This window comes from Lipomyces japonicus, assembly GCF_038497905.1.
Source record: "Lipomyces japonicus strain CBS 7319 unplaced genomic scaffold V1514scaffold_15, whole genome shotgun sequence".
Taxonomy (NCBI): domain Eukaryota; kingdom Fungi; phylum Ascomycota; class Lipomycetes; order Lipomycetales; family Lipomycetaceae; genus Lipomyces; species Lipomyces japonicus.
The window spans coordinates 236,733-261,746 of NW_027117827.1; the positions used below are offsets into that span (position 1 = coordinate 236,733).

The 25,014-nt window shown below is 38.2% G+C and overlaps 9 protein-coding genes and 1 non-coding gene across 10 annotated transcripts; 4 read left to right on the forward strand and 6 right to left on the reverse strand.

Moving 5' to 3' along the window:
• Positions 1-28: 28 nt before the first annotated feature.
• On the reverse strand, positions 29-1,465 carry V1514DRAFT_319588 (fatty acid desaturase-domain-containing protein; the record flags this gene model as incomplete). Its single annotated transcript, XM_066925951.1, has 3 exons — positions 29-299; positions 352-800; positions 863-1,465. The coding sequence occupies 3 exons, from the start codon at positions 1,463-1,465 to the stop codon at positions 29-31; spliced, it is 1,323 nt and encodes a 440-aa protein (XP_066783896.1).
• Positions 1,466-1,702: 237 nt separating this feature from the next.
• Positions 1,703-4,252, reverse strand: V1514DRAFT_43779 (P-loop containing nucleoside triphosphate hydrolase protein). Its single transcript, XM_066930016.1, has 2 exons — positions 4,178-4,252; positions 1,703-4,114 (listed from the first exon to the last, which is right to left on the reverse strand). The coding sequence occupies exon 2, from the start codon at positions 4,058-4,060 to the stop codon at positions 1,862-1,864; it is 2,199 nt and encodes a 732-aa protein (XP_066783897.1). The 5' UTR covers positions 4,061-4,114; positions 4,178-4,252; the 3' UTR covers positions 1,703-1,861.
• Positions 4,163-5,472, forward strand: V1514DRAFT_292885 (Sin-like protein conserved region-domain-containing protein). The gene is made up of 3 exons (XM_066925359.1): positions 4,163-4,875; positions 4,924-5,066; positions 5,129-5,472. The coding sequence occupies exons 1-3, from the start codon at positions 4,383-4,385 to the stop codon at positions 5,357-5,359; spliced, it is 867 nt and encodes a 288-aa protein (XP_066783898.1). The 5' UTR covers positions 4,163-4,382; the 3' UTR covers positions 5,360-5,472.
• Positions 5,473-5,505: 33 nt separating this feature from the next.
• V1514DRAFT_329682 (uncharacterized protein) lies at positions 5,506-7,553 on the forward strand. The gene is made up of 2 exons (XM_066927386.1): positions 5,506-6,531; positions 6,594-7,553. Exons 1-2 carry the CDS (start codon positions 5,688-5,690, stop codon positions 7,439-7,441), a joined length of 1,692 nt encoding a protein of 563 aa, XP_066783899.1. The 5' UTR covers positions 5,506-5,687; the 3' UTR covers positions 7,442-7,553.
• Positions 7,554-7,731: 178 nt separating this feature from the next.
• On the forward strand, positions 7,732-11,215 carry V1514DRAFT_342360 (CPSF A subunit region-domain-containing protein; the record flags this gene model as incomplete). Its single annotated transcript, XM_066929097.1, has 3 exons — positions 7,732-8,440; positions 8,487-10,318; positions 10,370-11,215. The coding sequence occupies 3 exons, from the start codon at positions 7,732-7,734 to the stop codon at positions 11,213-11,215; spliced, it is 3,387 nt and encodes a 1,128-aa protein (XP_066783900.1).
• On the reverse strand, positions 11,196-12,797 carry V1514DRAFT_329689 (uncharacterized protein). Its single transcript, XM_066927387.1, has 6 exons — positions 12,548-12,797; positions 12,309-12,491; positions 12,111-12,250; positions 11,940-12,056; positions 11,637-11,894; positions 11,196-11,570 (listed from the first exon to the last, which is right to left on the reverse strand). Exons 1-6 carry the CDS (start codon positions 12,561-12,563, stop codon positions 11,283-11,285), a joined length of 1,002 nt encoding a protein of 333 aa, XP_066783901.1. The 5' UTR covers positions 12,564-12,797; the 3' UTR covers positions 11,196-11,282.
• A 2,665-nt stretch (positions 12,798-15,462) lies between these two features.
• Positions 15,463-15,566, forward strand: V1514DRAFT_t39. The gene has a single exon. It is a non-coding gene; the product is annotated as a tRNA-Arg (tRNA).
• Positions 15,567-17,222: 1,656 nt separating this feature from the next.
• Positions 17,223-19,735, reverse strand: V1514DRAFT_342362 (uncharacterized protein; the record flags this gene model as incomplete). Its single annotated transcript, XM_066929098.1, has 8 exons — positions 17,223-17,482; positions 17,535-17,692; positions 17,715-17,944; positions 17,986-18,165; positions 18,224-18,919; positions 18,970-19,394; positions 19,519-19,585; positions 19,625-19,735. 8 exons carry the CDS (start codon positions 19,733-19,735, stop codon positions 17,223-17,225), a joined length of 2,127 nt encoding a protein of 708 aa, XP_066783902.1.
• Positions 19,736-20,060: 325 nt separating this feature from the next.
• Positions 20,061-20,541, reverse strand: V1514DRAFT_342363 (uncharacterized protein; the record flags this gene model as incomplete). The annotated part of the gene is made up of 2 exons (XM_066929099.1): positions 20,061-20,132; positions 20,203-20,541. The coding sequence occupies 2 exons, from the start codon at positions 20,539-20,541 to the stop codon at positions 20,061-20,063; spliced, it is 411 nt and encodes a 136-aa protein (XP_066783903.1).
• A 915-nt stretch (positions 20,542-21,456) lies between these two features.
• On the reverse strand, positions 21,457-22,032 carry V1514DRAFT_319596 (uncharacterized protein; the record flags this gene model as incomplete). Its single annotated transcript, XM_066925952.1, has 1 exon — positions 21,457-22,032. The coding sequence occupies one exon, from the start codon at positions 22,030-22,032 to the stop codon at positions 21,457-21,459; it is 576 nt and encodes a 191-aa protein (XP_066783904.1).
• Between the last annotated feature and the right edge of the window lie 2,982 nt (positions 22,033-25,014).

The window sequence follows — 25,014 nt, forward strand, 5'->3', positions numbered from 1 at the left end:
ACATTCTATCTATATATTTCATATTCTATTATTTGTCCTTATCTTTCCTCAATATGTTTGCGTGAATTTCGTCGTCCTGATCTCCGTTATCAGTATCTTTTAATTTTATTGATTTCAAAACGGCCTCGTTCGTTTTACTTGCTGCAGCATCTCTTTTTACTCGAGACCATAGTGACACATTCTCATCCAAAACAAAATCCCATAATACTCGAACCCAGCTCTCGTGTCGGGGAAGAGGCTCGTAATACTCTCTAGCTATCTGAGTAAGCAAAGGAAGTCTGGTCCATGGAATAAATGGGCTTTAATAATTGTCAGTAATAGTCTAAAAACTTATTTAATCTCGGCTCTTACAAATCATGATGTTCATTATGAAGACCAACATTATACGTGAAAAGATTAAGAATTCCGTAATAACTATAAGTTTCGGGAGGCGGAATTGCCGGATCAAACTCTCCAGGCTTGACGTTGAAAACATAGTGCTCTGCAATAAAGTGGCCAGCACATGGGTGCAGACTTCCAGCGAAAAAGCTACTCAAAATAAAATAAGAAAGAGCGTTTCCTCCAAAGTTTTTGAGAACAATGTAATCAACCACAACCTGAGCAATGATGTTTAATAAGTGGACATAAGTAAATGGCACTCGCATGACGCACATTGGTCTAATAGCATAAAAAAAAATTTGAAAAGTAGCAAAAAAAGCTTTGCCAGCAATATTTCTAAGGACTAAAGCTTCTAAAGTGGTCGGAATATCTGTATCAAGCGAAGTATCACCAAGATGCTTGTGATGAATAAGATGATATGGCTAAACCAATTAGATCATGTAGGGAAATACTACATTTTATCAAGAAGAAAAAAAAAACTTACTCTAAATCCTGCACTATATGGAATTCCAATTGGAAGATTTGCGAAAATTGCAAAAAGTCTATTGTAAAGTGGTTTTTTAAATCCAAGATTGTGACTTAACTCATGAATGCAGAGAAAAACGTTCTGATTTGCAGTCGCTCCTATTATGTATGCCGTAAGGATAAACTTGAGCGAAAAAAAAGATGTGTTCCGTAGTAAATACGCAATTGTGAACTGCAATAAAACCACTGCAGTTATAATGTACTTAGTCAATGGTTCATGTCCACATAGCTTGGTGACTTCTGGATGAGCCTTCAATATATGTAACCTTCTGGTTCGATGAGGCTCTTCCTGAAAAGTCCACAAAAAATCAGATAATCCTTTATCTGCTTCTAACAGCAAATTCTCTTTTGGCGCAAATTTTTGCTTAAGCGAGGAATCATTGTTGTCTCTTAATAGTGAACGGTGGTTTGGACCATTGACATCATCTTTAGCATCATGATCCACATCTAAAACAGGCAATTGCGGAAGTGAAGCAGGACTGATGGGTAGATAAAATGCCTTTTGGATGTATGAATTATGTAAGATACTTTGACTCTTGGAAACATTAGAATTTGTCGTCATGGTGGTCGCTGAAAACCTGGTGCAGCTCATTACGTTAATATTGAACCGAATACATTATTATGAAATGAACCCACAGCTGCTAATTGCTTGCCACAACTCAATTATTATGACTATAATAAAAAATTATTCAGTTTAATTCTCTAGTATACATATATATCACGTAGATGAAAAAGGTTAAGATTACTACCGGCCAAGTGGGATTAACTTCGTCGTAGACCTGGTCGCCGTTTTTGTAGCTGCTATTTATGTATTAATGTTCCGATTGCAATCGCGTCTTCTCGCAACCGCCCCCAATTTTTATCAATTCTTGTTACTCTGTTACAAAAAATTTTCAAATAACTATATAACCCCCCTATAATTTGATCATGAACGATTAAAAATACAAGTACGCAAAGGCTAGCCCAAATTAAATTCATCAGCCCCAACATTTGCATGAACATTGGCAATCTTCAACATTTTTTTCTTTGCATAATCTGGCCCATTTGCTCCTTTTCTTTTACCTTCACCAGTCCTTTCGCCATTTCCATTAGCTTTAGCAAGTGCAGCTGGAGTCTCACGTAGACCAAAAGCTTTTGCAAGATGTCCTAGATGTAAATCTCTGACTGAAAAATATTGCCTTTCACTGCTCAGATGGGTGGTATATGCTCTCACATGCGAAGTATAAGCCGTTTTTGCAAGTGTTAAACTCATGTCGGACTGTAATATCCATCTTTCAATATCTAACTGAGCATTTGTAGCAATATCCTGCCAATTAGACTTTCCACCAAAAGCATTAATTAGAATACTAGAATACTCCCGTCTGATGGGAGGTGATTTGTGATACGGTGCCACGACGTCGGTAATATATTTTTCTTCCTTTCCTGGTAAAAGAAAAAGCGTTGCCCAACCCTTGTTACCGGCACGCGCAGTTCGGCCAACCCTATGAAGATGATCTTCAATAGCGAACGGAGGGTCAAATTCAATGACATGGGAAATTGAAGGAAGATCAAGACCACGAGATGCAACATCAGTGCAAAGAAGAATCGAGGCGGATTTTGTAGACTGAGTAAATGCAGTCAAAGTTGATTTTCTTAATAGTTGTGCCAATGATCCATGGAGTTTGTGAACAACAGGTAATCCATTGTTGAGGTATTCTTTTAAAACATATGAAGGAAGTGAAGTTTTTTCAGCATTACCATTAGAATCCTCTATGTCTATGCTTTCTTCAACAATCCGAGTAAGCAAAGCAAAATAAAAGTTAACTGAATCTGAGCAAGACAAAAAAACTATAATTTTCGCGATTGAATTCGTTCTTATAATATCGACTAATGAGCCAATTAAAGATATCATACGTAACTTCATTGGCACTAATAAATATTCTTGATGAAGCTGATCAGGAGCAGAAAAATTATCTGCATCACTTCCTTTAGTATTCACTTGTTGACTTTCATTATCCGCATTGATGTAAACTGCATCAGAAAGTGATTGGTTTCCAAGATTTTCTACCTCTTCTTTCATTGTTGCAGAGCATAGAACAGTAGATCGGGAATCTGGAAGACCGGCAATTTTATTTAAATGAATGCGAGAACCTTCTTTAATTTTGGTCAAGATTTTTGTAATAGTTTCTTCAAAGCCTAACTCCATCAATCTGTCACCTTCGTCAAGCACCACCCATCGAACCGCAGACAGGTCCAGAACTTCTGTATTATCAAAATGATCTGCCAACCTACCAGGCGTACTAACAAGAATGTTTACACCCTTCCTCAGCCGGGCCTTTTCTGACTTCTTTTTTTCTCCACCAATAACAATTCCTGGAACTATATAATGACAACATTGGACTATCGATTCCAAAACATTGTAAATCTGGTTTGCTAGCTCACGGGTTGGAACAATAATTATTGCAAAAAGACCACTTTCTCTGGTAAGCTTTTCCTTACTTGACATCAGCTTGTGCACTATAGGAAGTACGTAAGAAAGAGTCTTTCCTGAACCAGTCTGTGCCTGAATAAACAAATCTTGACCATGCGACAATACTAATGGCGGAATAGATTTTTTCTGAATTGCAGTTGGGTGTTCAAATCCGAGTTTTTCTTGAACATGCTTTGCCAACACTGGAGTTATACCAAGGCCTGTAAACGAAGTCTCATTAAGGGGCGCATTTGAAGGATCATATATATTCTTGTTCTCTTGTTTGTCAATTTGTGTCTCGAAAACGGGATTAGAGCTAAATAACGAAGAAATAAATTGCTTTTCAGTATGATTTTGATGATCTCTGTTGGGCCTAACATTATGAACATCTGAGCTTTTTGTTTCCTCGTTTCCTTGCTTAAACGTTAAGTCGTCAAGGACAGGTTTCGATGCTATTAGCCGGCGAGAATTTTCAAACACAATTCCATTACTTCCAGTTCCTTTATTATTTCTTCTAGGAGGCTTTGAATCTAACTTTTGTTCGCTGCCCTTTTGAGCACTCTTTAGCTGTCGCTTGCTTGACCGTTGGATTGCTCTCTTAGCTTTAAGCTTATCTGTCCACCGCCCTTTTGTTAGATTGATCTCCTGGAAAGGCACGGGAAAGCCAGTAGGGATTGACAAATTTAAAAGCAAGCCATCATCTGCCATAGCTGCTGAATAACGAGTGCAAAAAGCTATTTGTATGTTATATTCATTCTAAATCTAAAGGCAATAATAAGTTCTCTGGAAACCTCCTCAAATTGCTAAAATTTTCGTGCGGCTCACAGTTCTTTATTCGTATTTAAGTTTTCACAATATAGAGAAAAACATCATTACATTGCAGAATAAGGATGGATAGTTGTAATTAAACTATCATCCAGTAAGATATTTTAAAATTTTGTGCCGTACATAGGATCAACCTTGTTTTCAACAAAGCAAAACATTAGGATTTGCGATCTAAATACAGAAAAGAAAAAAAGCTAAAAGGAAAATGTCGACAGATGAACCAATTATTGTTAAGGAGGAGAATAGCAATGTTGACATGAAAGATGTTTTTGTGAAACTCGAAGAGACGCTTGAACCACCAGTCGACAGTGAACCACCAGTCGACAGTGAACCGCCAATCGACATTGAACCACCAAAAACTCAGAAACCTTTATTATATGATAACACACCGGTAGACGATGAAGATCCAATTATAGCGGATTTTCCAATATATGTTTCTTCAAGCCTAGCATCAGGTTTGCATATTTTTCAATACCCAGTCCGCCCGAGCAATAGACCATACACAAATGCAGAGAGAGAAGGGATACTGGATTTTCGAATAAAACCCGATGCAGGAGTAGTTGAAATCGATGTACCAATGAACACTGCTCAGTTTTATGATCAAGAAAAGGGCGATAAATGGGGTGCAGTAGATAGACAGACTCTTGGAGGAATTTTGGCTACTGCTGATGGATACATGATCGGAATTTTTAAAGATAGTATGTGTTGCTCAGTATGAATATTGAAACTTTTGCTGATTATTATAGATGAGCTGCATTTAAGCCCAGTCGAAGGGACTAGTCAATTACGACCTACGTTTGGATATGTTGACAGGGATGCACAAAACGAGAAAGATATTGCACGATCAATCAAACAGGACTCTAAACCAAAGGAAATTAGGGCAGTGCAGGTGAGCATATTTAGAAATTTTTTTATTTTTGAAGAGAAAAAAGTACTTACAATGCTTCTCAGATGACTGCTAAGGCTTCGGGCGATGCGGCACCTAAATATAGTGGAGCTTTAGCTTCAAAAAAACGCGCAGAAGATGAATCATTTGTAAATTATGATTGGTATGATGTTGATTCAGAGGAAGCTTGGGATGTTGCAGACAAGCTTCGAAGCAAAAGCAAGGAAATTTTAATTCCAAAGACATCAAAAGACGAGTATAGAAATCTCCTGTCAGATGGAACTCAAGGAAACTAACACACCATGTATATATACTTGCTTTGGACTTTAAAAAGCCTATTTTTCTAGAAATTGTGTAATTATTAGAATAGTATTATGGTTATAAATAATAAATAATTAAGTATATTTGATGTATAATATCATTGAGTTTACTCTACGTGAAATATACTGCGTTACTACTATATATCGAATCAACGAATATAACGAACGATGCGCCGACCGGGAGAACGCGAGGTGAATATTTTTTTTACTACATTCCGACATTTATTTAATTCACGAACCGAGAACAGGAATAAAAAATCCATTAAATCTTATATCTGCATATTTTGCTTTGATTTTATTCGAGATGTTGAGAAGTATTTATTTCAATAAACCATTTCGAAGACTTGGTCGGCAATTCGCTACATCAGCTGCTCGTCGTATTAAATCTGAGCCCGATGTTACTTACACGACTCTCAACAACGAGAACGCACAAGAGCGTGAGCAATTTTTCAAATACACGTGGGGCTCATGGACGACAAATGATGATTTTGAAAAGGCTAGACGATATACACCATTTTCGATAGAAGGAGTTGCGGAAATTGTTCGGCGCACAAAGAACCTAAAGACAGATGATTTATACTTGACATCAATTGCTTCTATCAGTGAGGGCAGACATCATCATATTTATCTTGCAGAGTTTAATGACGAAACCAAATATGTGTTGAGAATACCGTATCCACTTGGTCTCAGTCCAGCGGCGCGCAAGGCTAGAATGCAATCTGAGGTAGCAACCATGGATTTTGCGAAGAAGAAATGGAAGTTACAAGTACCTGAAGTGATTTCATGGTCTCCGACAGCTGATAATCCACTTGAGTCTGAATATGTACTCTTGGAATTAATCGACACTTCCAGCGGCGGATATACCAACTTGATGAGAAAATGGGATCCTATTGGTGGAACAGTAAAAGAACGTGCTCTAGTGATTAAATCTATTATCGATCAACTCGAAAAGCTGCTTGCCACAAGATTCAATGCATTTGGAAGTTTGTACTTTACAGATGATGTTACTGGTGAACTACAGAGTAGATTACCATATTCAGATGAAGAGGATGCCTCTTTGATTGACAGATGGAGAATTGGACCTACTGTAGAAAAGTCGTTTTGGCTTCCCGGAATTGATGAGGTTGATACAATAGACCGTGGCCCATGTAAGAATAGCATATATGGTTATATTGATTTTCAATTTTTCTGTTAACGGTAATAATTATAGGGTCTGATCCGAAAGACTATCTCAGGGCATATGCAAATGCTCAGGTTACTGCTCTGAAGAATACTTTTTCTAAATCAGAGAATAATAATGGAGCTTCGACTGATTTGGCCCACTGGATTGAAGAGTTTCAAAAGTTCCAAACTCTTGCTCCTAACTTAGTGCCAGAAGTACCGGAAGATTCTGATCTTTTGTCGCCGCGATTATCTCATCCAGATCTTTCACCTATCAATATTTTGGCAAAGATTGAAAATTCGGAGAATGAAGATTTTAAAATTGCAGATACATTTTTACTTGATTTTGAAGGATCGTCTATCAAGCCCTTTTTCCTTCATGGCACTCCCGAATTTGTAAGATATGATGGATACAAAGTTTATAAAAAAGAAGAAATTAGTCAATATGAGGAGCTACCATTAGAATTGAAACAACAGGTCGACTTTATGCTTGCCGCTACAGCGTCGCAATACACCTATGAGTTCCTTTTTAGTCAAGCGTTTCCTACTTTGATCAGCGCTTACTCGCCCAACGTTAAAATTCTGACGGAATCTTATCGGGCAGTTTCGAGTGCTGATTTTCAATATCATCCAAAGGAAGTGCTTGATGTTACTGCTTCTCTCATTAAAACTCAGAAAGAATGGCAGTTTACGTCTGACAAGTCCCCATTACTTCATTACACTGAAGAAGAGATAGCTAAAAACGATCAGGATTTAGAACAATGGCAAAAAGAAGCTTCTCAGATACCTTTTTACTCAACCAAAGGATGGGTTCCGGAGGATATCTTCGAAGAAAGTATCAAGAGTGGTTCTCTTGTAAAGGACGAACAAGGAAATTACGTAAACAGTCAAAATTAAAATTTATTTTGGCAAAGACGGAACCTAGACGCAACCTAAAGCTGGTATCTAAATATGAAATATAATTTATTTTTACATCAGAAATCTGCCAGTAATTATATTGTAATAACGTGTAATAAAATACTGAACTATTAAAAAAACCATGTTGTGGTTTTGTATTAGAACGTGCTACACCGGGTAAAATATATTAAACGCTTAATTGTTACGATATCGCGTCCCTTGACCGTATCATCATCATCATTTGGGTCACATCACTATTTAGTAAGTGCAAGATCAACCTCTTAATTTAAATGTCATATTCAGTAGCAGTACACAAGCCAACTTCAGTGAGACATGCTATTTGCACCGATATTTTGTGGCGTGATGTACTTTCATTAGTTCTTGCAAGGCCATCAGCGATTGAAGTATACTCGATTGGGTCAAATGGATTGACTCTTCAATATTCGTTACCCGTGTATGGTACCATAGAATCAGTTTTATCATTCAAACCAGAGAAAAGTGCTACTTCCTGGCTTTTTGTGTTAACAGATGACTCGACTTGTTTTACTCTTTGCTATGAGAATGGCAAGCTAGAAACAAAGCAAGTTTTGAGTGATCTTGGAGATCAGTTTTTACCAGATACTGATATATCGCATTTTGCAATAATGGACCCAAAGTTTAGAGGCATACTACTAAATTTAAACAAGGGTAGCCTTACATATATTCCACTCGTCGAAACAGTGCATAAAAAGACGCGAAAGCCAATTCTTAGTGCGAGTGAAGCATTAGGTTCTCCAATTAAACTTCAGATAGATGTTCTGCTAATTGTTTCCATTATTTTTCTTGAAGGAACAGAAGTTCCGACGATTGTGGTTTTATATCGAGATGGTAAATATGCTAAACATGTCAGATTGTATGAAATCAATGTGACCGATCAACGACTACACCAAATAACAGATTCAGGGTTAAGGAACGTTGATCAAGGTGCTTCGTTGTTAATGCCTTTACCAAACTTTATTGGTTAGTATCAATAAATTACCGCAATCTATTCCATTAACGTTTTCAGGTGGTTTTTTTTTGCTTTGCGAGCAACTTTTGATATATTTTCCGGTTCCCCAAAAAAACGAAAAACCTCCAAAGTTGCCAATTGAGGGTCCAATTAGTTTTTGTGCTTGGGAAAAAATAGATGACACTCGTTTCCTTCTTGCTGACGATTTTGGAAAGTTGTATATTTTGCAATTAATAATTGGAAATGACGAGGGTAAAAGTTATGCACAAGATTGGGAATTGAAACAAATTGGAGAGTTATCTATAGCCACTACTATAACATATTTAGGGGATGGATATTTTTTTATTACTTCACACTTCTCTCCTTCGGTTTTATTTGTTCTTACGCCAGAAGAACCACATGTCCGCACAGTGCAGACCATACCAAATTTAGCTCCAATTACAGATTTTCAACTTATCTCAAGGGAGAATGCAACTGATGTATTAGCTTGCTCGGGTGCCTTCAGGTCTGGTTCTTTAAGGCTTGTTAGATCTGGAGTCGGCTTTAACGTTACAATGAGCATAGATCATGTTGGTGGAGTAACGGGTCTCTGGACTTATGGCTCTAATATTTTTGTAGTTTCTTTTGTTGAAAGAACTATTGTCTTATGGCGAGATGTTAATGAAAATACAATCAAAGAATTTCCATCGTGGTGCGGAATAACTGCAGATGAACCAACAATCGCTTTTGGTATTTCTCAGTCTAATCCAGAGGTTATAGCTCATGTAGGAAAGAACAGTGTCAAGTTCTGGGATGTAATTTCAAACAAGTTGTTGCATACATTTGCAGCTAAATCAATATCACATGCATCGTTCACTTCTTCCTCGGTAATTATAGCACATTCTCAAACCAAGCTCAGCAAAGTAGACTGGGATAGTTTTACAGAAATTGAGGCATTGGACGTTTTAAATGAAATTTCTACTTTAACAGCCACTGAAAACTATGTCGCAGTTGGTTTGTGGAAATTGGACAAGGCTTTGCTTTTCAACTTGGAGAATGGTTTGGTGAAAATTGCGGAGACTCCTCAGCTCACAGGAGGCACCCCGCGGTCTATTCAAATTGCAAGACTTGACTCAATAGATCTTCCAATTTTGTTTGTTGGAACAGCAGATGGAATATTACATAACTACAAAATAGGCCCTAATATTAGTCTAGACGGAGAGCTTTTAGAGCCAAAATCAACAGTTTTAGGGACTCAACCGATTTCTCTTTACTCAATAGGAAATGCGATTTTTTCAACTTCGAGTCACTCAACTATGATACACGGTCATGCAGCGAAGATTACGCTTTCAAATGTTAATATTCACGCGGTATCTGCGTTATCTTTATTAAAGAATTTGTCTAATAGTTCTTCCGGAAACGAAGAACTAATCGTTGCTGGCGATGGAAAGATTTCGTTTGGTACTATAGACCAATTGATGAGTACACATGTGCAAGCTTTAGAATTAGGCCAGACAGCACGAAGATTGACAACCCTTTCATCTTCAGCATCAGTGATTGGGGTAATTACAGTACATACAGAACTGGATATGTACAGTGGCGACGAAATTATTAAGTGCTTTGTCAAACTGATTGACAGTGTTCGACTTGAAGTCACTTCGGAGTTTGAACTAGACGAAAATGAGATGCCGGAAAGTATTACTAGTGGTCATTTTGACAACGAAGAATACATCATTGTCGGCACAGGTTATGTTTCAGCAGAGAGAGAAGAATATATGAAAGGAAGATATTTGATATTTGGTTTAACAGCAGACAAGAAACTTTCTTTAATTTTGAGCACAGAAGTGCATGGAGGAGTATTTGCTGTCAAAGTGATCGACGATGTACTTATAAGTGCCGTAAATTCTATTGTGAGTTTGTGACATTTTTGAAATTCTGTTTGGAAACTAATAAGCAATAAGGTTCGTGCGTCAGTTATTACCACAAACGGAGCAACAGGGATTTTACAATTGAACCACAAGTTTGGCTTCAGAATGCCGACCATGGCTATTACACTTTCTACATATAAGAATTATGTTTTGGTTGGAGATTTAACAAAAAGTGTCGTTCTTTTACAACTGCGACAGAATTTTAATAATGATGGAATAAAGGAATATGTTTTGCATGAAATTTCTAGATATTATGAACCGATGTGGATGACAGATGTTGAATTACTTAATGAGAAAGTTATGTTAGGGGCGGAAGCTGAAGGTAACTTAGTTGTGTTTAGGAAGGAAGATGCGACTTCGATGAGTATGTCTCCAGACAATATTTCCACTTCTAGTTCATTTGGGTTTTATAGAGTAGATGAATCACAAGATCCTGTTTTGGATGCTATTGCAAGTTTTAGAGTTGGCGAAGTTGTGAATGCAATTCGAAGACTTAATCCTTCAGATGATTTTGGCTCTGTCGAGCGACCAGTTATACCAGAAGCTTATTATGCTACTAGAGATGGTGGGATTTATCTTTATGGAAGTATCAAACCTCATTTAATCGATACTTTAATCAGCCTTCAGGGAAATTTGGCTGCCCTAGTGAAATCTGGGGGTAACTTAAATCCGCTTCGCTACCGTGCTTTTGCAAACCAAAGGCGAAGACTAAAGGAGCCGTTAAGATTTGTCGATGGTGATCTTATCGAATTATTTTTGGAATTATCAGAAGACGAACGGATATTAGCTGTCGAAGGTGGAAGACCAGAATTATTAAATTTACAAAAATCGATTGCTGAAATAACAGCCATAGTGGATGATTTGAAACGACTGCATTAAATGCTGTATTATCATGCTATATACAAATTACGAATAATGTTCGCATAGTTAAAATCCCAAGTTCTGACTAATCGTACCACATTTTTATCAGCTCCTCACTGACACCGGACGAAGTTAAGACACCAATATCGGTAATAAGAGCCGTAATAAGATTATCGCTTGTAAAATCGAGAAGAGCACTAGCATTAAGATCATCCTCACTCTGTTCAGTGGAAAACTCATTGGCGGCGGAATTTTCGTTGGGAAGGTCAAAAGGAGAGAGCGGATATAGGCGGACAAACTTGTGAGACTCAACAACAACATATAGAGGTTTGTTGGAGTCTTTTGCCAAAACTGCAATTTGATACGTACCAATCTACCTTTGAGTCAGTACAGCTACATATAGGGAGAAAAATAAATTTTTTCCACGATAAAAGCTTACTCTATTAATAATACCTCCACTTTCGGCAACACCTTCAGCGCCAACAAATACTTTGTCAACTTTTTGTATTACCCAACCAACTGCGCTGTCAACTAAAACTCGCACTGGGATTCCATTTTCTCTCAATATTTTAGCACTAGAATAACCCTCGCTTGTAGGTCGTGATTCTGTAACAAAAACTCGGAATCGAATATGCCTTCTAGCGGCGAGTAAAAGAAGTTCTGTAACAGCTCGCGAATATGAGTGAATTAAGATTGTCTGCTCATACGTTAGTGATAAAAAAAATATTAATTTTTTACTTACATCGTCGTCTTGAATAAATGGTAGTCCAAGCTCAGCAATCCTAAACCTTGATGCTTTTGCTCGTTCCAAAAATAAACCTCCATTCAAAATCAAGTGCTTACGACAAGCCTCCCAGTCCTAAACGGTTGTTAAAAGCAAGCAAAAATTAAACCTCTGAGATCGTCAACATACACCGTAATCTTGAATATTTCTCAGTACAAATCTCTGAAACATATCACACCCAGCAGACAACGAAATTGAATTCGTAACGTTAGTTTTTAGCTCAAGTACTGATTTCGCAAGAATATCCATTAACTCTGAAGCCGTAGATGCTGCACAAGTAAGTTTTAGTTAAACAACCGAGTAAAAATATTAAATATTAATACGAACGATCTGTTTTACTCAAAAGAACCACCAACGATTCAATAGCTGCTACAGGCATAGTCATTTCAGGATCATCTTCTAAAAACTTCAAATAGGTCTTTGTGATGTCGAATGCAGCATCAGTAATGTGAGTGTCCGCTGAAAATCGGGAAACAGGCTCTCCATCAGAAAGTGGTTCTGCAGAGAGTTCTAGAAAATATTCATTAACAAATACCATTTAGATTCCAATCTAATAGATGACATACTTTGTTTTATGGACATGTGAAGCGTCAAGTGATAATAAAATGTAAGCTATTGGTGCAAAAGCAGGAAATATAGTTGGAACATAAATTCGCAATCGCGTTGTAGCTAACCGCGAAGTTCTGACCAAAATATAGATAGAGCCAACCCTACTAAGTGGATATATAATTTCTATAGACGATAAATAGATAAATAGATATATAATTTGAATAACTTTACAACGTACTGTTTATTCATACACCAAATTATGTTGCTACATAAAAGAAATAAAAAGGAACCATGAGTCGCAAAAATTATGAGCGGCGCTTCTAAAAGAAAAACACCAGAGACCTTGACGACCTTGAATCTGACACCGGAAATATTACTCTTAGCTTTGCCCTTTCTACCGAAACTAGCAAGTAGAACCTCGTCGTTTACAGCAACAAAGTATAAGCAACAATCATTTGGCACGAAAGACCTTCTTTCCGTTCATGATGAGCAGAACACGGACGCACTTGCGAATAGTGGAGTTGGCTGCTTAGTCTCAACACTGATCTTCTCAAGAACAATTCATACTATAGAAAATAACTGATTGATTGATTAATTTTTACTGATGGAGTCTGAGGCTCGATGTAGCCATGTAGCCATGTAGCCAACGTCAGATCTATACTTCACAAACTAACTGTAAAAACAACAACGTGCAATACAATAATAGTGCAAAGCATTTTAAAACAAACAACGAAACAAATGGTACCTTTTCAGAATACCAGTAAGCAATTAAATTAGAATCCATTTTTCCCCGACCCTTGACGGAGCCTAAAGCTCGATGTAGGCACATACGCCAACGTCAGGTCTATATACTTTACAATATACTGTAGAAACAACATGTAAAACATCTTCAAACAAACAGATGGTTAGAGATGTCCACGGATAGATATCCGCGGATAAAGACGGATATCATAGTATTCCAAGGTTGAAAGTACTTTTTCTAGTATAATATTTAACATCCATTAAAAACAATACAAGTATTTGTAAGTCGTAACAATAACACATATCAATAACATTAACATTAACATTAACATTAACATTAACAAGAAAGTATAATGAAGTGTAACAAATATATATATAACAAAACGTGACAATCACCACTACCGGAATATACTCTAGATCATTTTGGCCCCTTAAAACTCTCACCAAGCAGGACCAACTTTCTCATGGTATCACCATTTAAGTTGTAGCGTCTAACTCCAATGAGATCTCTGCCACTAATAAATAGACGTTCGACAGACACTTCAGCGGCTGGAATTGCAAGATAATCTCAGGCAGCCATGGCTAAGGCAGGATAGAGATAAGGGCGTTGGTAAAATAAATTAAGGAGAGAGAAAGTGCTCATTGACGCGTCAAGGGGCCGCGTCAAGGGGATGCGTCGCCAATCAAAGTTACACCGCCTTAACTGAAATCCGACGCGTTAAGTAAGCGCCAGTTACAATTTGGGACCAGTTCAAGTTGTTAAATCAATTGCATTGACTATTCCTGATTGTGGACTTTTGGAGCCTGCTTGGCTAACTTCCTTACTTGCCAGTATCCACGGATATGCGAATATATCCGTTATCCGCCAAATAGCCGCGGATGTTCTATCCGTGGATATTGTATCCGTGGCCATATCTGAGATTGTACCTTTTCAGTACAAATTCCAGTAAGCAATTAAAACAAAATCCATCCCGAACATCCTCCGGATTTCCTGTACATAGTGCAAGGCATCATCACCCCTAGAAGAGAAGTGAACTTGACTAGAGAGATGTCCAATGACCTGCTATTTGCTGCTCATGATCACAAGGCTAAGAGAAAGGCCTGCACCTTCTCCATGCCCGCAGGAGTGCCTAGCAAGTAGGATTCCTCGAGCCGATCGCCGAGTATGTGGCGTTGGTGGGTCGTCTGGGAACATTGTAAGAGCATGTGTGTTACGGTGTCAACCGCTCCACACGTGCATTCTAATGGGCGACTTGTAAGGCCAAATCTTTGGTAGTGGGCACCATAGTGGCCATGCCCAGTGCGTAGCTGGACTAACCGACTGAGTATAGCACGGTGATCTCGGAGAAATGTGCAGACTGGGAGCTGCCCAACCTTGGTTTGCACCTTAAGGTCTGGGTTCATGTCGCGATAGCGGGCACCCGTAGAGGCAGTATCAAACTGAATCTGCCAGGCACGCATTGACCACAAGTATGTTTCTAAACGCAGTTGCGCAGTTTGATCAGGTATGTCAGTTTCCGTTCCCCATGGAGAGTGGTACATGGGAGGTGGTTGGGCAAAGTCAATGTCGCTGGTCAGCATCTTTTGTAGCTGGACATTGTTGTGGGTCATCGTTGCTGTACGTATTGAGATGGAAGGTTCAACACCAGCTCCCGATGCTGTATGGACGACTCGAGCAATTTGGCGTACAGGATTCTGTGCACTCGTCCTGTGGTATTGTCGGATAGTCTGATGCGCTACTGTCAATGCAAGCCGCTGAGCGACCGGCATGATCCCTATTTCCGCATGAATGGCGTCAATAAGTGTGGTCTTGAATGCACCTAAAGCTCGCCTGATAGCCCTGTTCTGGGTGACCTGTAGTTTCTGTATTTGGTCCTGTGCAAGGTGATGATGCCAAATGTTGAGGCCGTATTCATAGATGGGTCGCGCACAGCCCAGGTAAAGATTTCGTAGTGCGCAACCTGTAACCCCATGCTGTAATCCTTCGAGATGGCTGAGCAGATTCACTGCAGCTCTCGTAGAGCTATGCGGTTGTTAATGTGCGCCCGGAATGTGAGGCGAGTATCGAGGGTGATGCCTAGTAGTTTGACTTTTCAGGTTGTGTCAAGCGCGTGGTAAATTTGCTTTGTCAGTTATTAGTCATTTAATTTTGCAAATCATATATTATTAAAATTTATATTTGTTATATTAAGCTCTATTGGCCTAATGGTAAGGCGTCCGCCTCCTACTTTGTACTATAACTACTTGGAAAGAGTGTATAGCGGAAGATTGCGGGTTCGAGTCCCGTGTGGAGTGTTTTTTTTTAATTTTTTGTTGTTGTACAAAACGATTAACAATAAAAAAATATGTGTTTGCTGAGTTGCTGTCATCTAGCGGAGTTGTATTAAAAGATCTCCGGCATCACATAGTTGAGCTAGTTCACCTTGATCAGACCGGCTTCGTCCCGGGAAGGTGGATCGGAGATTCTATAGCGAACATCCGAACAAGCAATCATGGACTCGTCTCGACTTAAGGGAAAACACTACCATCTGGCCATGGTTGATTTTTTCAAGGCCTACGACACAGTTTCACATGAATACCTTCTTCACGTCATGGCTCGGAATTTGAAATTCAGACGTTTCCAGAGGTATCAGCGGTCAAAAACAAGTTAGCAACTAGTTGCGGCCATGCCAAGAATCGTAAAGTGACGTTAACCGTCCGATAAGCACCGTCTAACTGCGGTGGGAGACCACGCTGGAATCGTAGGTGCTGCAATTAATTTTACCAATTTTTTTTGGTTGTCTCGAGTCTTATTTTTTATTTTTAAATCGATGGAGTAGTTGTAAGCCGCACCATATGCGGCTCAGTACAACTACAACGACCGAGCGACATTAAGCAAGTAGTTTTCGTTCGTGAATTTTGGATACTCATTTACATAATTAATCGTTTCGTTTTAAGTTAGTGGGTAAAAATATAATGGTTTTATTTTTATATTCACTAGTCCTGCAAATAAGTATACTGTATTTTTTTACTTAGTAGCTAAGGGTTTGCTGCGTTTTACCCTTCACAGGTTAATCTGGATGCGTGTTTCCTTAACTCTGTTTTCCTATCCTTCTTATTTTCCAATTAAGCACTTTATTTCTTATAATATTATGGGTTTTTATCGGGCTTGCTTGGTTTCCAATTATCGTTAGGCTTAGTAATAAATGATGAAGTCAAATAAAAAAAAAACAGCCACGCCATGCACCCAACCCCCCCCCCCCCCCCCCCTCTCCCCTCCCCACCTAAAATAGCAATGCGATTATCTATGCAGAGTAGTCTAAAAGCCTTAGTAACCTCAACTCGCAGACTGCAACGCGCATGGAATCATTGCACCCATAAGGTTTGGGGTTTTTGACGAGGGACTCAATAAGGTGGCCTCAAAGCAGCCATGAATTTCAAATTGGAGTCGCTTTCACGAAATGAATTAGAAAAAACAAAGTCTTATTATAATGTTTTATTGTTTATGTATGACATACAAATACAAAAACTTAAAAATTAGTAGCTTGCTGATGACAGAAATTAGGGAAGAGCGCGCAGTTAATCTAATAAACACGATTTGATTAAACATGCAGATCAAAAGCAACGCGTATGAAGTTTGCTAGCTTTTAATCTAATAAACATATTTGCCTTCTTGTGTAGATTATAATCAACACATGTATAGTAACCTAATGCACTCATCTGCTTGAATGTGTAGACTGTAAATCATATATATGATCACTTCGTTCCAACAACTACGCTATGTATACTGTCAGGTATTTTACAATTTAGAAATTTCGGGGACCTCAAGGAAATAGTTATGATTCCAAAATAACTAATTAATTGATTTCATATTTTTGATGCAAGAGAATGCGGTTTTATTAATATAATACACTGGCGATTTCTGTCTAAGAACCGAAGCCAACAGGCTAGACAATAACTTAAAATCTCCAATTAATTACTCATATGATCATCATCATCATCATCATCATCATCATTTTCAACATTTACGCTGTCGCTGTAGATGTCAAATCCTTGATGATTCATTTCCACATCTTCATCTTCATCCTCGCTTTCTACATCCATAAGGTATTGTTCAGCAGTATCGGGTTCCTTTACAATTCTGGGGTAGCGTTCAGAATCATTTGGATCAACAATTGCTGGCTTTGTAAAAGTGTACTTCAAAAGTGCAATTTTACTTCGTCGTAAGCAAGCTATATTAATTAGCATTAACAATAATAAAGACTATGATTGGGGTAGTCTTACAATAAATCATCTCTTGAAGATCTTGTGACAAATAAGGAGCAAGTCCTGGTAATCTAAATTCAGCTACTACAAGCATTTTTCTGTCACGAAAAATAGGCTGCGCAGCTAATTCGTCCACGCCTATATGCCCTTCAAGAGCATCAATGGGCATCAACCGCCTCCACTGCCCATTGTACAAACCGAGGAATTTCGGCTGCCAAAATTTTAAGTTCTTCGACAGCAGAATCGTAACGAATCTTCGATTCCATAAAAGTCGCATCCGACATCCATCGCGGTCGGGTCTGAGAATGATCAGATTCCAAGTAGACAAGAATTGCGTCAGTATCATCAATTCCTATGTTGTCTTCTTTAGTTGATCGAATAACTTCTTCAACTTTCATTTCAGGAAGAGAAATAAATACCAGGCTAAACTATGCCAATTATTATATTAAAATGAAATTTGACTACTCACATCATTAACTGTCAGACTAAGTCTTTCAGCTTTGTATAGGTCGATCAACTTCTGCATCTTCTTCGACCGACTCTGAATACTTCGGACAAAGGCGATGGCACTACGCTCCCCAACATGTCTCTGGATAGCTTCCAGCTCCATGCGCCGACTAATTGCCTCTTCACGTATTTGACGACGCAGCTAAATGAATAGTCAAATTAGAATCATCATTTTTCTTATTTTTCTTTTGTTCCAATACCTTTTCCAATACCTTCGAAAGCTTTTCAAACTTGAAATGCATTTCGTACTTGACAAGTTGCGCTCCATCGCGCGACCAGTCTGACGCGCTCTGTCCATGCTGAGCCAGCAAACTCAATAATTTCATGTGTCTAGGTCTCCACGAGCTATCTAGCCTCGTCAATTCGCCATCCACTTCCCTCGTACCTTCACAGGTCAAGAACTTTTCACGGGCATAATTAGCCTCAATTAAATTTTTGGCAGCAAGAAAGAGGCCTTTTAATGGAAAAGCGCGTTCAGACTGATCTGCACGGAAAAAGTCTTGTCGAGCTATCACTTGCCGACCAAGCTCCTCATGGCTATACCCACTCGACGATATTTCCGATGGTGCACTCTTTATTTGGTCCGTGGCCTTTTTAACCCCAAGGGCCAAAGTACCAGCAAGATATACATTTTTTTCCTGCATCTGAAATATCGTTTGCCCATTAAAAGCTTGGCGGCGGTGATATTTAGACGACTTGCGACCTCCATACACCAAGAAAGCCTTTTGCGCCCAATCCCGTTCCACGCCTTCGCCGTTAGTTAATCCACATTTATTTACACCCGGGTGAAATAAAATGCGACATTTACTTTCATGAGCATAGACATGGAAGCTTGGGATCAAAGGTTTAATGATAATAGAGGTCTCAAATGCCTCCGAAAGCTGGCTTTCGAGCATCTAATATAGGTTAGATCCATTAATAAATATTGATTTTGTGACTAACACACCTTAAGCGTCCGCTGGAAACGACAGCTAATATCATATGTCACAGAGAATGACGTCAAGGTAGGTTTGCCGTTTACAAATGTATGTTGTATTGCTGCTTTTAACAGCGTACAAATGTCTTCCTTGTGCTCCCCCAAAAACATGTTATCTAATAACAACAAACATGTGCCGTGGCGACAGACAGCATTAATGAGCCCTCTTTCGTCCTTCCAGCCGTGTTTGTCAGTAGAATTTTTGGTGGCTGAAAAGCTGCTACTACAGCCAGACTTTTCTTCCGTAAGTGAAGAAAGCTCGACACGATCTTCAGAAACAAATACTGGTGTCAGGGGAGCCACCCTATCAACAGTTTTGCCTCGCCTCTTCTCCCGATAATGTTGGAAATTACCGTCAATTGAGATGACGGCAGAATCGGTTCTTTCACCTGCATCTGAGAGTGCGTAGCACGCAGGGCATCCATTGCTAAGGCTTGCAGAATCATACCTGCAACCTTTGTATACGATAATATAATTTTCAGTATTGGGGTAAATCAATTTTGGTCAGAAGAATCACACCTTTGGATAATTCCCTTAACGCACTCTCGCAATGCTGGGCTACTTGAATGTCAAGGCCTCGAAACTCCTATAATGATGGCAAGAACAACTTCCTTAGTAGAACGACCGGAAGCTCAGTAAGATAAGCCTTTTCAATCGCCCGCTGAAAAACGTTGCAAAGTGCCGACAAAGAACTTATCGCTCCAGCATTCTGCGCCGAGTCAAAAAACTCTAACATCTCGATACTAAAGCCGAAAGTTGGCCGATCGTACGTAGATGGGAAGTACCCAAGCTGCAGAAGCTCTTTAAGGGGACTCTCGCCCACGCGAAGAAAACTTACATCTATCTCTGTTAGCGCATATATATATGCCTGAGTAAACACTGAACTTGCCTGTGAAATTAATCAGCATGATATATCTTCTAATTTTCTTGAACTGAAGTGTGCTGAGCAGATTCATTTCTTCCAACTGCTCGACTGTGTATATACTGGACCGACCTTTGAGACTTTGTCTGTCTCTCCGGTTCATCGATTTCCACTGAAGTAAACCATGGAAGATCATCTTTCAATTCTCATTCCATAATTTAGCTTCAGCGGCTCGATTGTCAGCATTCTTTCTTGTCTGAGCAACTACTTTCTATTTAACATAATTTAAGCATGAAATAAGCAGTACATTCAGCCCAATGAGAACTTCAAAAATGACTTACCACAGCCGAAATATCAGTTCCAACACAAACCAAGGACCCGTCACTGTTCTTTTCAAAGCCTTCAAGAAGGTTTTGTTGGTCTTTAGCGGCAGCCCATTGGTTTGAGATGTCGTCGACAGCTTTCCGTTTCTTAAATGAAAACGGCTTCTTGTTAGAACTCGTACAATACATCGAGTAATCTTCTTTGCCATCTTTCGTAGGCAGGGGCCTCGCATGCACAACTGTTTTTATGATATTGTCATTTGTCCGCTTGAGTTCATGGATGACACCGTTAGTGCCAGGAATTCTTCGATTTCGAACATAGAAGCTGCGATTATATTGGTACCGTTTCTTAGGCATAATAAATTTGTCGTTTAAGTAGAAATTTTAATTTGATTGGGCTTGGTTGTGAATAGAATGTAGAAAGAGTTGTTGGTGGTGGAAATTTGAAAACTAGAATGTATAATTTTAAGCACTTTTAGGGAAAATATAATCGAAACCGTGCAATATTGCGAATTACATCTAAACTAACATGCAATGTAACAGACCAAATACACGAAAATGTCACCAACAACAACATATCAAAATATAAAAAATACAAAGAGTACAATAAAAAAAATAAGCAGATTAAATATTTAATTTTATGTATTACGACAGAATCAACATAGAGATAATCCTCTCTTTATCTGATTGAACAATCATGTATTTCTGCTCGGATTTTTCTGCAAACGGGGTTTTTCATATGCATGCCGTTACAAGCAAGTCTAGACATAAAAGAGTATGGCCAAAATATCAAGTCACTATTGGTATTTATCTGTCAAGCTTAATGTAGTGTGTTTGATGTTAAAATACACAACAGCCTTAATATCAGATCACCCCCAAAAAATGTACACAAGTCCAGTATTTCCAGAATTCAATGACCTGAAAAATCCGTCTATACAAGGACGCACTAAACATGTCCTATCTTAACACGAATTATCATACAACATATTAATAATCGACCAGAAAAGACACTTAATGAAAAGGGTCTTTCAACATTAGATACATTATACTAAAAGTCAATTTGATCTTGAACAACCAACAGAACTTATATTTTCTAAATAAAAGTTGATAAAAGCATTAGATTATAGGTCATATTTAATTTGTACGATGATTTTGAATGAGTTATATGAAATATATATGATTTATTTTTTGTGGTTACGGGCAACTTTGTTCAGAAAATGATCAGGACAAAACATGCATTAAATCTTATATACAACGATTATTCCCATTAAGTTAGACGTGCTTTCCAGAAGTTAGCTTCGTTGGCGACGACTTTTTCTTAATGCTGATAAATTTGCTAATCTCGTCGAACGTGTCGACGATCGCGTTGAGGACCGTGTTGATGACCGTGTTGATGGTCGTACGGATGTCGGGGTCATTATTTGATCCCATAGACCAAGAAGACCTGATAGCTTGATGCACAATGTTCTCATTGGTCACATCTACTAAGTTCATAACACTGCTAGTTTCCCTACTCTGTTGTGTCGGAGACTGGGTTGTTGTAGGAGCGTACGCAGAAACTCCTTCTTCATCATCCTCAGATTGCTCAGATAGTCTATTTTCTGTCATGTCAACTTGCGGCACGACATCCAGAATGTCATCTTCGATCAGCTCTTCTGCGAACATCTCCTGTATCTGATTCTCACTAGAATCTTCGTTGGCAAGTATGGCCACATCAATCATATTTCGATCACCGAAATCAGGCTCAATGTCTGCAATGGCTGACTCCTCCTCAGAAGTTAAAACATTACTAGTACCCGTTTCTTCTGGATAAACGTCATCGTTCTCTTCCATCGGAACAACAACCATAATTTTCAAAGAAATTAAGTTCAAAATCCGTTTTGAGGATTTGACAAGTCATTGCTTGAAAAGCTTTTTGACTACTGTCAGCCTCAACAGCTGCTGTCGTTCAAAGTCTACAGAGCCTCTGTTAACCAACGAGCCAATTATCAATCGATAACTTTTTCTTTTCAAAGAAACTACCCACTTCGATGGAAGTTGAGTATTTGACATTCCAGATATTCCTAAACAAGTCAAGTTAGCTTGATCGAAGCTATAGGAAGTGTGGTACATACCAAAGAGCTCTCTCAATGCTATCGAAAGCTGAGAAACAACGAGAAGTGATGAACTATACTGTTGTCCACCGTGTGACGGTCCGGTGATAGATTCGATACGAGACAGTCCTAAAATATCGCTATGAAACCTACCGAAATTGGTTTTCATGCGTTCGGAGTCTGTCAAACGGAAGATAGTTTCCTCCTCGGGTTGCTGGGCCTTAGAAGAAACTACTAATGCCCAATCCGCAAATTGAGTTAAGTTCAACGCTTCCTATTCTTGTAAGTTATCTATTTTGGCTTATAGATGATTTAAGCTTACCATCGTGCGTTGATTCACTCGCAAACATTTATCAATAACGGATTTCACAATTTCATGCCGGGGGATTTCTGCTAGTTATTGTGCCCATCGCACCTTATCTTGTTTCAGAAGGAGGTATTCATGACGCATTTTGCTCATGTAGCCCTCCCTGGCTCAAGCCATCGGCCTGAAACTCTTTCGCTTTAGTCTTTAGGAATAAATTCCATGTACTGGTTGAGCGAGTACTTTGCCTAAGCCTGGGGTTTTGATTGAAGTTGTTCATTTGGGTAATAAAGAATGTGCAGATTTTTGTCTGCGAATAAGTGACAAAGCAAAATTGCGTGATTTTTGCTGCAAAAGAAATGACATAAAGCATAAAGTGCTCTGCAAATAAAATCGAAACGCAACTTTCTTTTGGGCTGACGCAGGGTTTGTTTTGCACAATAATTTTGAAAATATTTTCACACTCCCTCGTATCCACACTGACGGAATATTTTCCAACTTTCTTTGCAGAATTAATAGATTTGCACTACTGACCATCATATGTATCACAGGTAATTGCAATATAAGTTGTGGGTTTATTATTTGGTGTTAATTACAGGTTCTACATTTGTTACGAAGCCGTTGTTCTATCATCTGAATTGGTTTTCTTCTCATTTGGAACCTTTAAAATGGCCGACGCTTTGTGAATGTCTTATTTTGACTTTCCTGTTTTTTGTTTGGTATTTGTGTTTTTGAACTGATACTTTGCTGAACCAGTTTCATTGAAGAAAATAAGTGGAGCGAAGCTCTTTCGTCTCTTGCCAATCCTATTGCAATTAACTTATTGTCTGTTTCTTGGCTGTATTAATTTCTTGTTAAAGAACTGCATTGTTTTTATAAGTGTATTCGGTGTAGAAACCAACCGTATTTGAATCGAAGTTGTTCTTTTTCCCTCAGCTTTAAATGTACTTATTCTTTGAACTACATATTCCACCATATCAAACCAAAAATTTACAATTTCCGGTCTTATCGTCTTGTTGCTTTGGATATTTTGATTGCCAACTGCGACGACAGCAAAAGAGATGTATAGGTCTGTTTACATCCACACTTTTCACACACCTGACATTGTAGAATAAATGACACATAAGTCCCATTGTTAAAGAGTAATCCATCTTCTTATGGCATACCAATAGAAATTATGGTGGTTGTCAAATACAACAAGTAATCAAGCAGATGCTTAGAGCGTACAACATCTTCTAGCAGATAGGATATGTGGAAATCCTTCTGCATGTTGCTTTTGTTTGTAACTATATAAAATAAACTGCAGTATATATCAATATGCGGGAATCAGTCTGCATGTTTAAGAAATGATGGCCGTTAGGACACAACTCATAAACATGTGGGAATCAGTCTGCATGTTTTAGAAATAATGGCGGTTAGGATATAACTCGTGAACATGAGGGAATCAATCTACAAATAGAAGAAACTTTGTCTGCTAGGCTAAGCTATACTAAAAACATGTGGGAACTATTCTGCAAGTTGAGTACTGTGGTTGTTTGGCTCCAACATGTTGATTTTGTAAGAATTTATCGTTTAAAAGCTTAAAAAATTTCCTAACCCTTGCTAAAATAAAGTTTTACACGCCTAAAGAGCATGCAGATATCACCTGCGCATTTCAAGCAACATTGACTCTTAGATACCTCTGTGCAGCATGCAAATCATATGCGTTAGTAAGCCCTATTTGTGCGTGCTTGCATGGCATGGGTGAAAAAAATTCATTAATTAGATTTTGTACTGAGAAGGTATCATGTGTTGTGTTAAAATCTTTTTTGTTTTGCATTTGTTTTACAAAGTATATAGGTCTGACGTTGGGCTCCGTCAATAAAAATTCATCAATCATTCAGTCGTATTAAATGTCGTAAAGCAATTTTTTCTAGTTGGAGAAAAAAAAATCATAATGCATCCTTTATGCGTCGATGTTTTGCAATTTCTATTCTATCTCTAAACAGGTTTTTATACTTAGCGTTAAATAATTTTTCGTTCATTGATCTTTTAGGCTTCAAAATAAATGAACTATTATTGTGATAGAAATTTTTTTTTTAATTTTTTAAAAATTTCGACACTATCATATTTAAAAAAGAATAGTTAAAAGGAGCTTAATAGCAATAAATAAAACTTATTACGACTTTAATAAAAATCAAGGTGGTAAAATATAATTAATTGTTTATCGTACATATAATAAATAATAACTAATATAGATAAGGAATTTTTCATTTTTCCAAGTAACTCGGGCCAAAACGCCAAGAATTTAAGCTTTTTTTGGACAGCATGGATCAATAACTGACCGTGATATATGTAGGTTAATAAAAACAACTTTAACAATTTTCCTATATGATTTTGCTTTTTTCTGTTTAATACTTCAGGGCCTTTTTATTTTATTATCAGAGTTATATA

What these genes read in the sequence shown, in the direction of transcription:
- V1514DRAFT_329682 (XM_066927386.1), top strand. Translation starts at nt 5,688, where the DNA reads ATGTTGAGAAGTATTTATTTCAATAAACCATTTCGAAGACTTGGTCGG. An exon ending in TACAATAGACCGTGGCCCAT is followed by an intron (nt 6,532 to 6,593) that starts GTAAGAATAGCA and finishes TAATAATTATAG; the next exon opens with GGTCTGATCCGAAAGACTAT.
- V1514DRAFT_329689 (XM_066927387.1), bottom strand. An exon ending in TCTTTTGAGTAAAACAGATC is followed by an intron (nt 12,251 to 12,308) that starts GTTCGTATTAAT and finishes TTACTTGTGCAG; the next exon opens with CATCTACGGCTTCAGAGTTA. An exon ending in CATTTATTCAAGACGACGAT is followed by an intron (nt 11,895 to 11,939) that starts GTAAGTAAAAAA and finishes ACGTATGAGCAG; the next exon opens with ACAATCTTAATTCACTCATA.
- V1514DRAFT_43779 (XM_066930016.1), bottom strand. Translation starts at nt 4,060, where the DNA reads ATGGCAGATGATGGCTTGCTTTTAAATTTGTCAATCCCTACTGGCTTT.
- V1514DRAFT_292885 (XM_066925359.1), top strand. Translation starts at nt 4,383, where the DNA reads ATGTCGACAGATGAACCAATTATTGTTAAGGAGGAGAATAGCAATGTT. An exon ending in GATCGGAATTTTTAAAGATA is followed by an intron (nt 4,876 to 4,923) that starts GTATGTGTTGCT and finishes TGATTATTATAG; the next exon opens with ATGAGCTGCATTTAAGCCCA. An exon ending in AGGAAATTAGGGCAGTGCAG is followed by an intron (nt 5,067 to 5,128) that starts GTGAGCATATTT and finishes AATGCTTCTCAG; the next exon opens with ATGACTGCTAAGGCTTCGGG.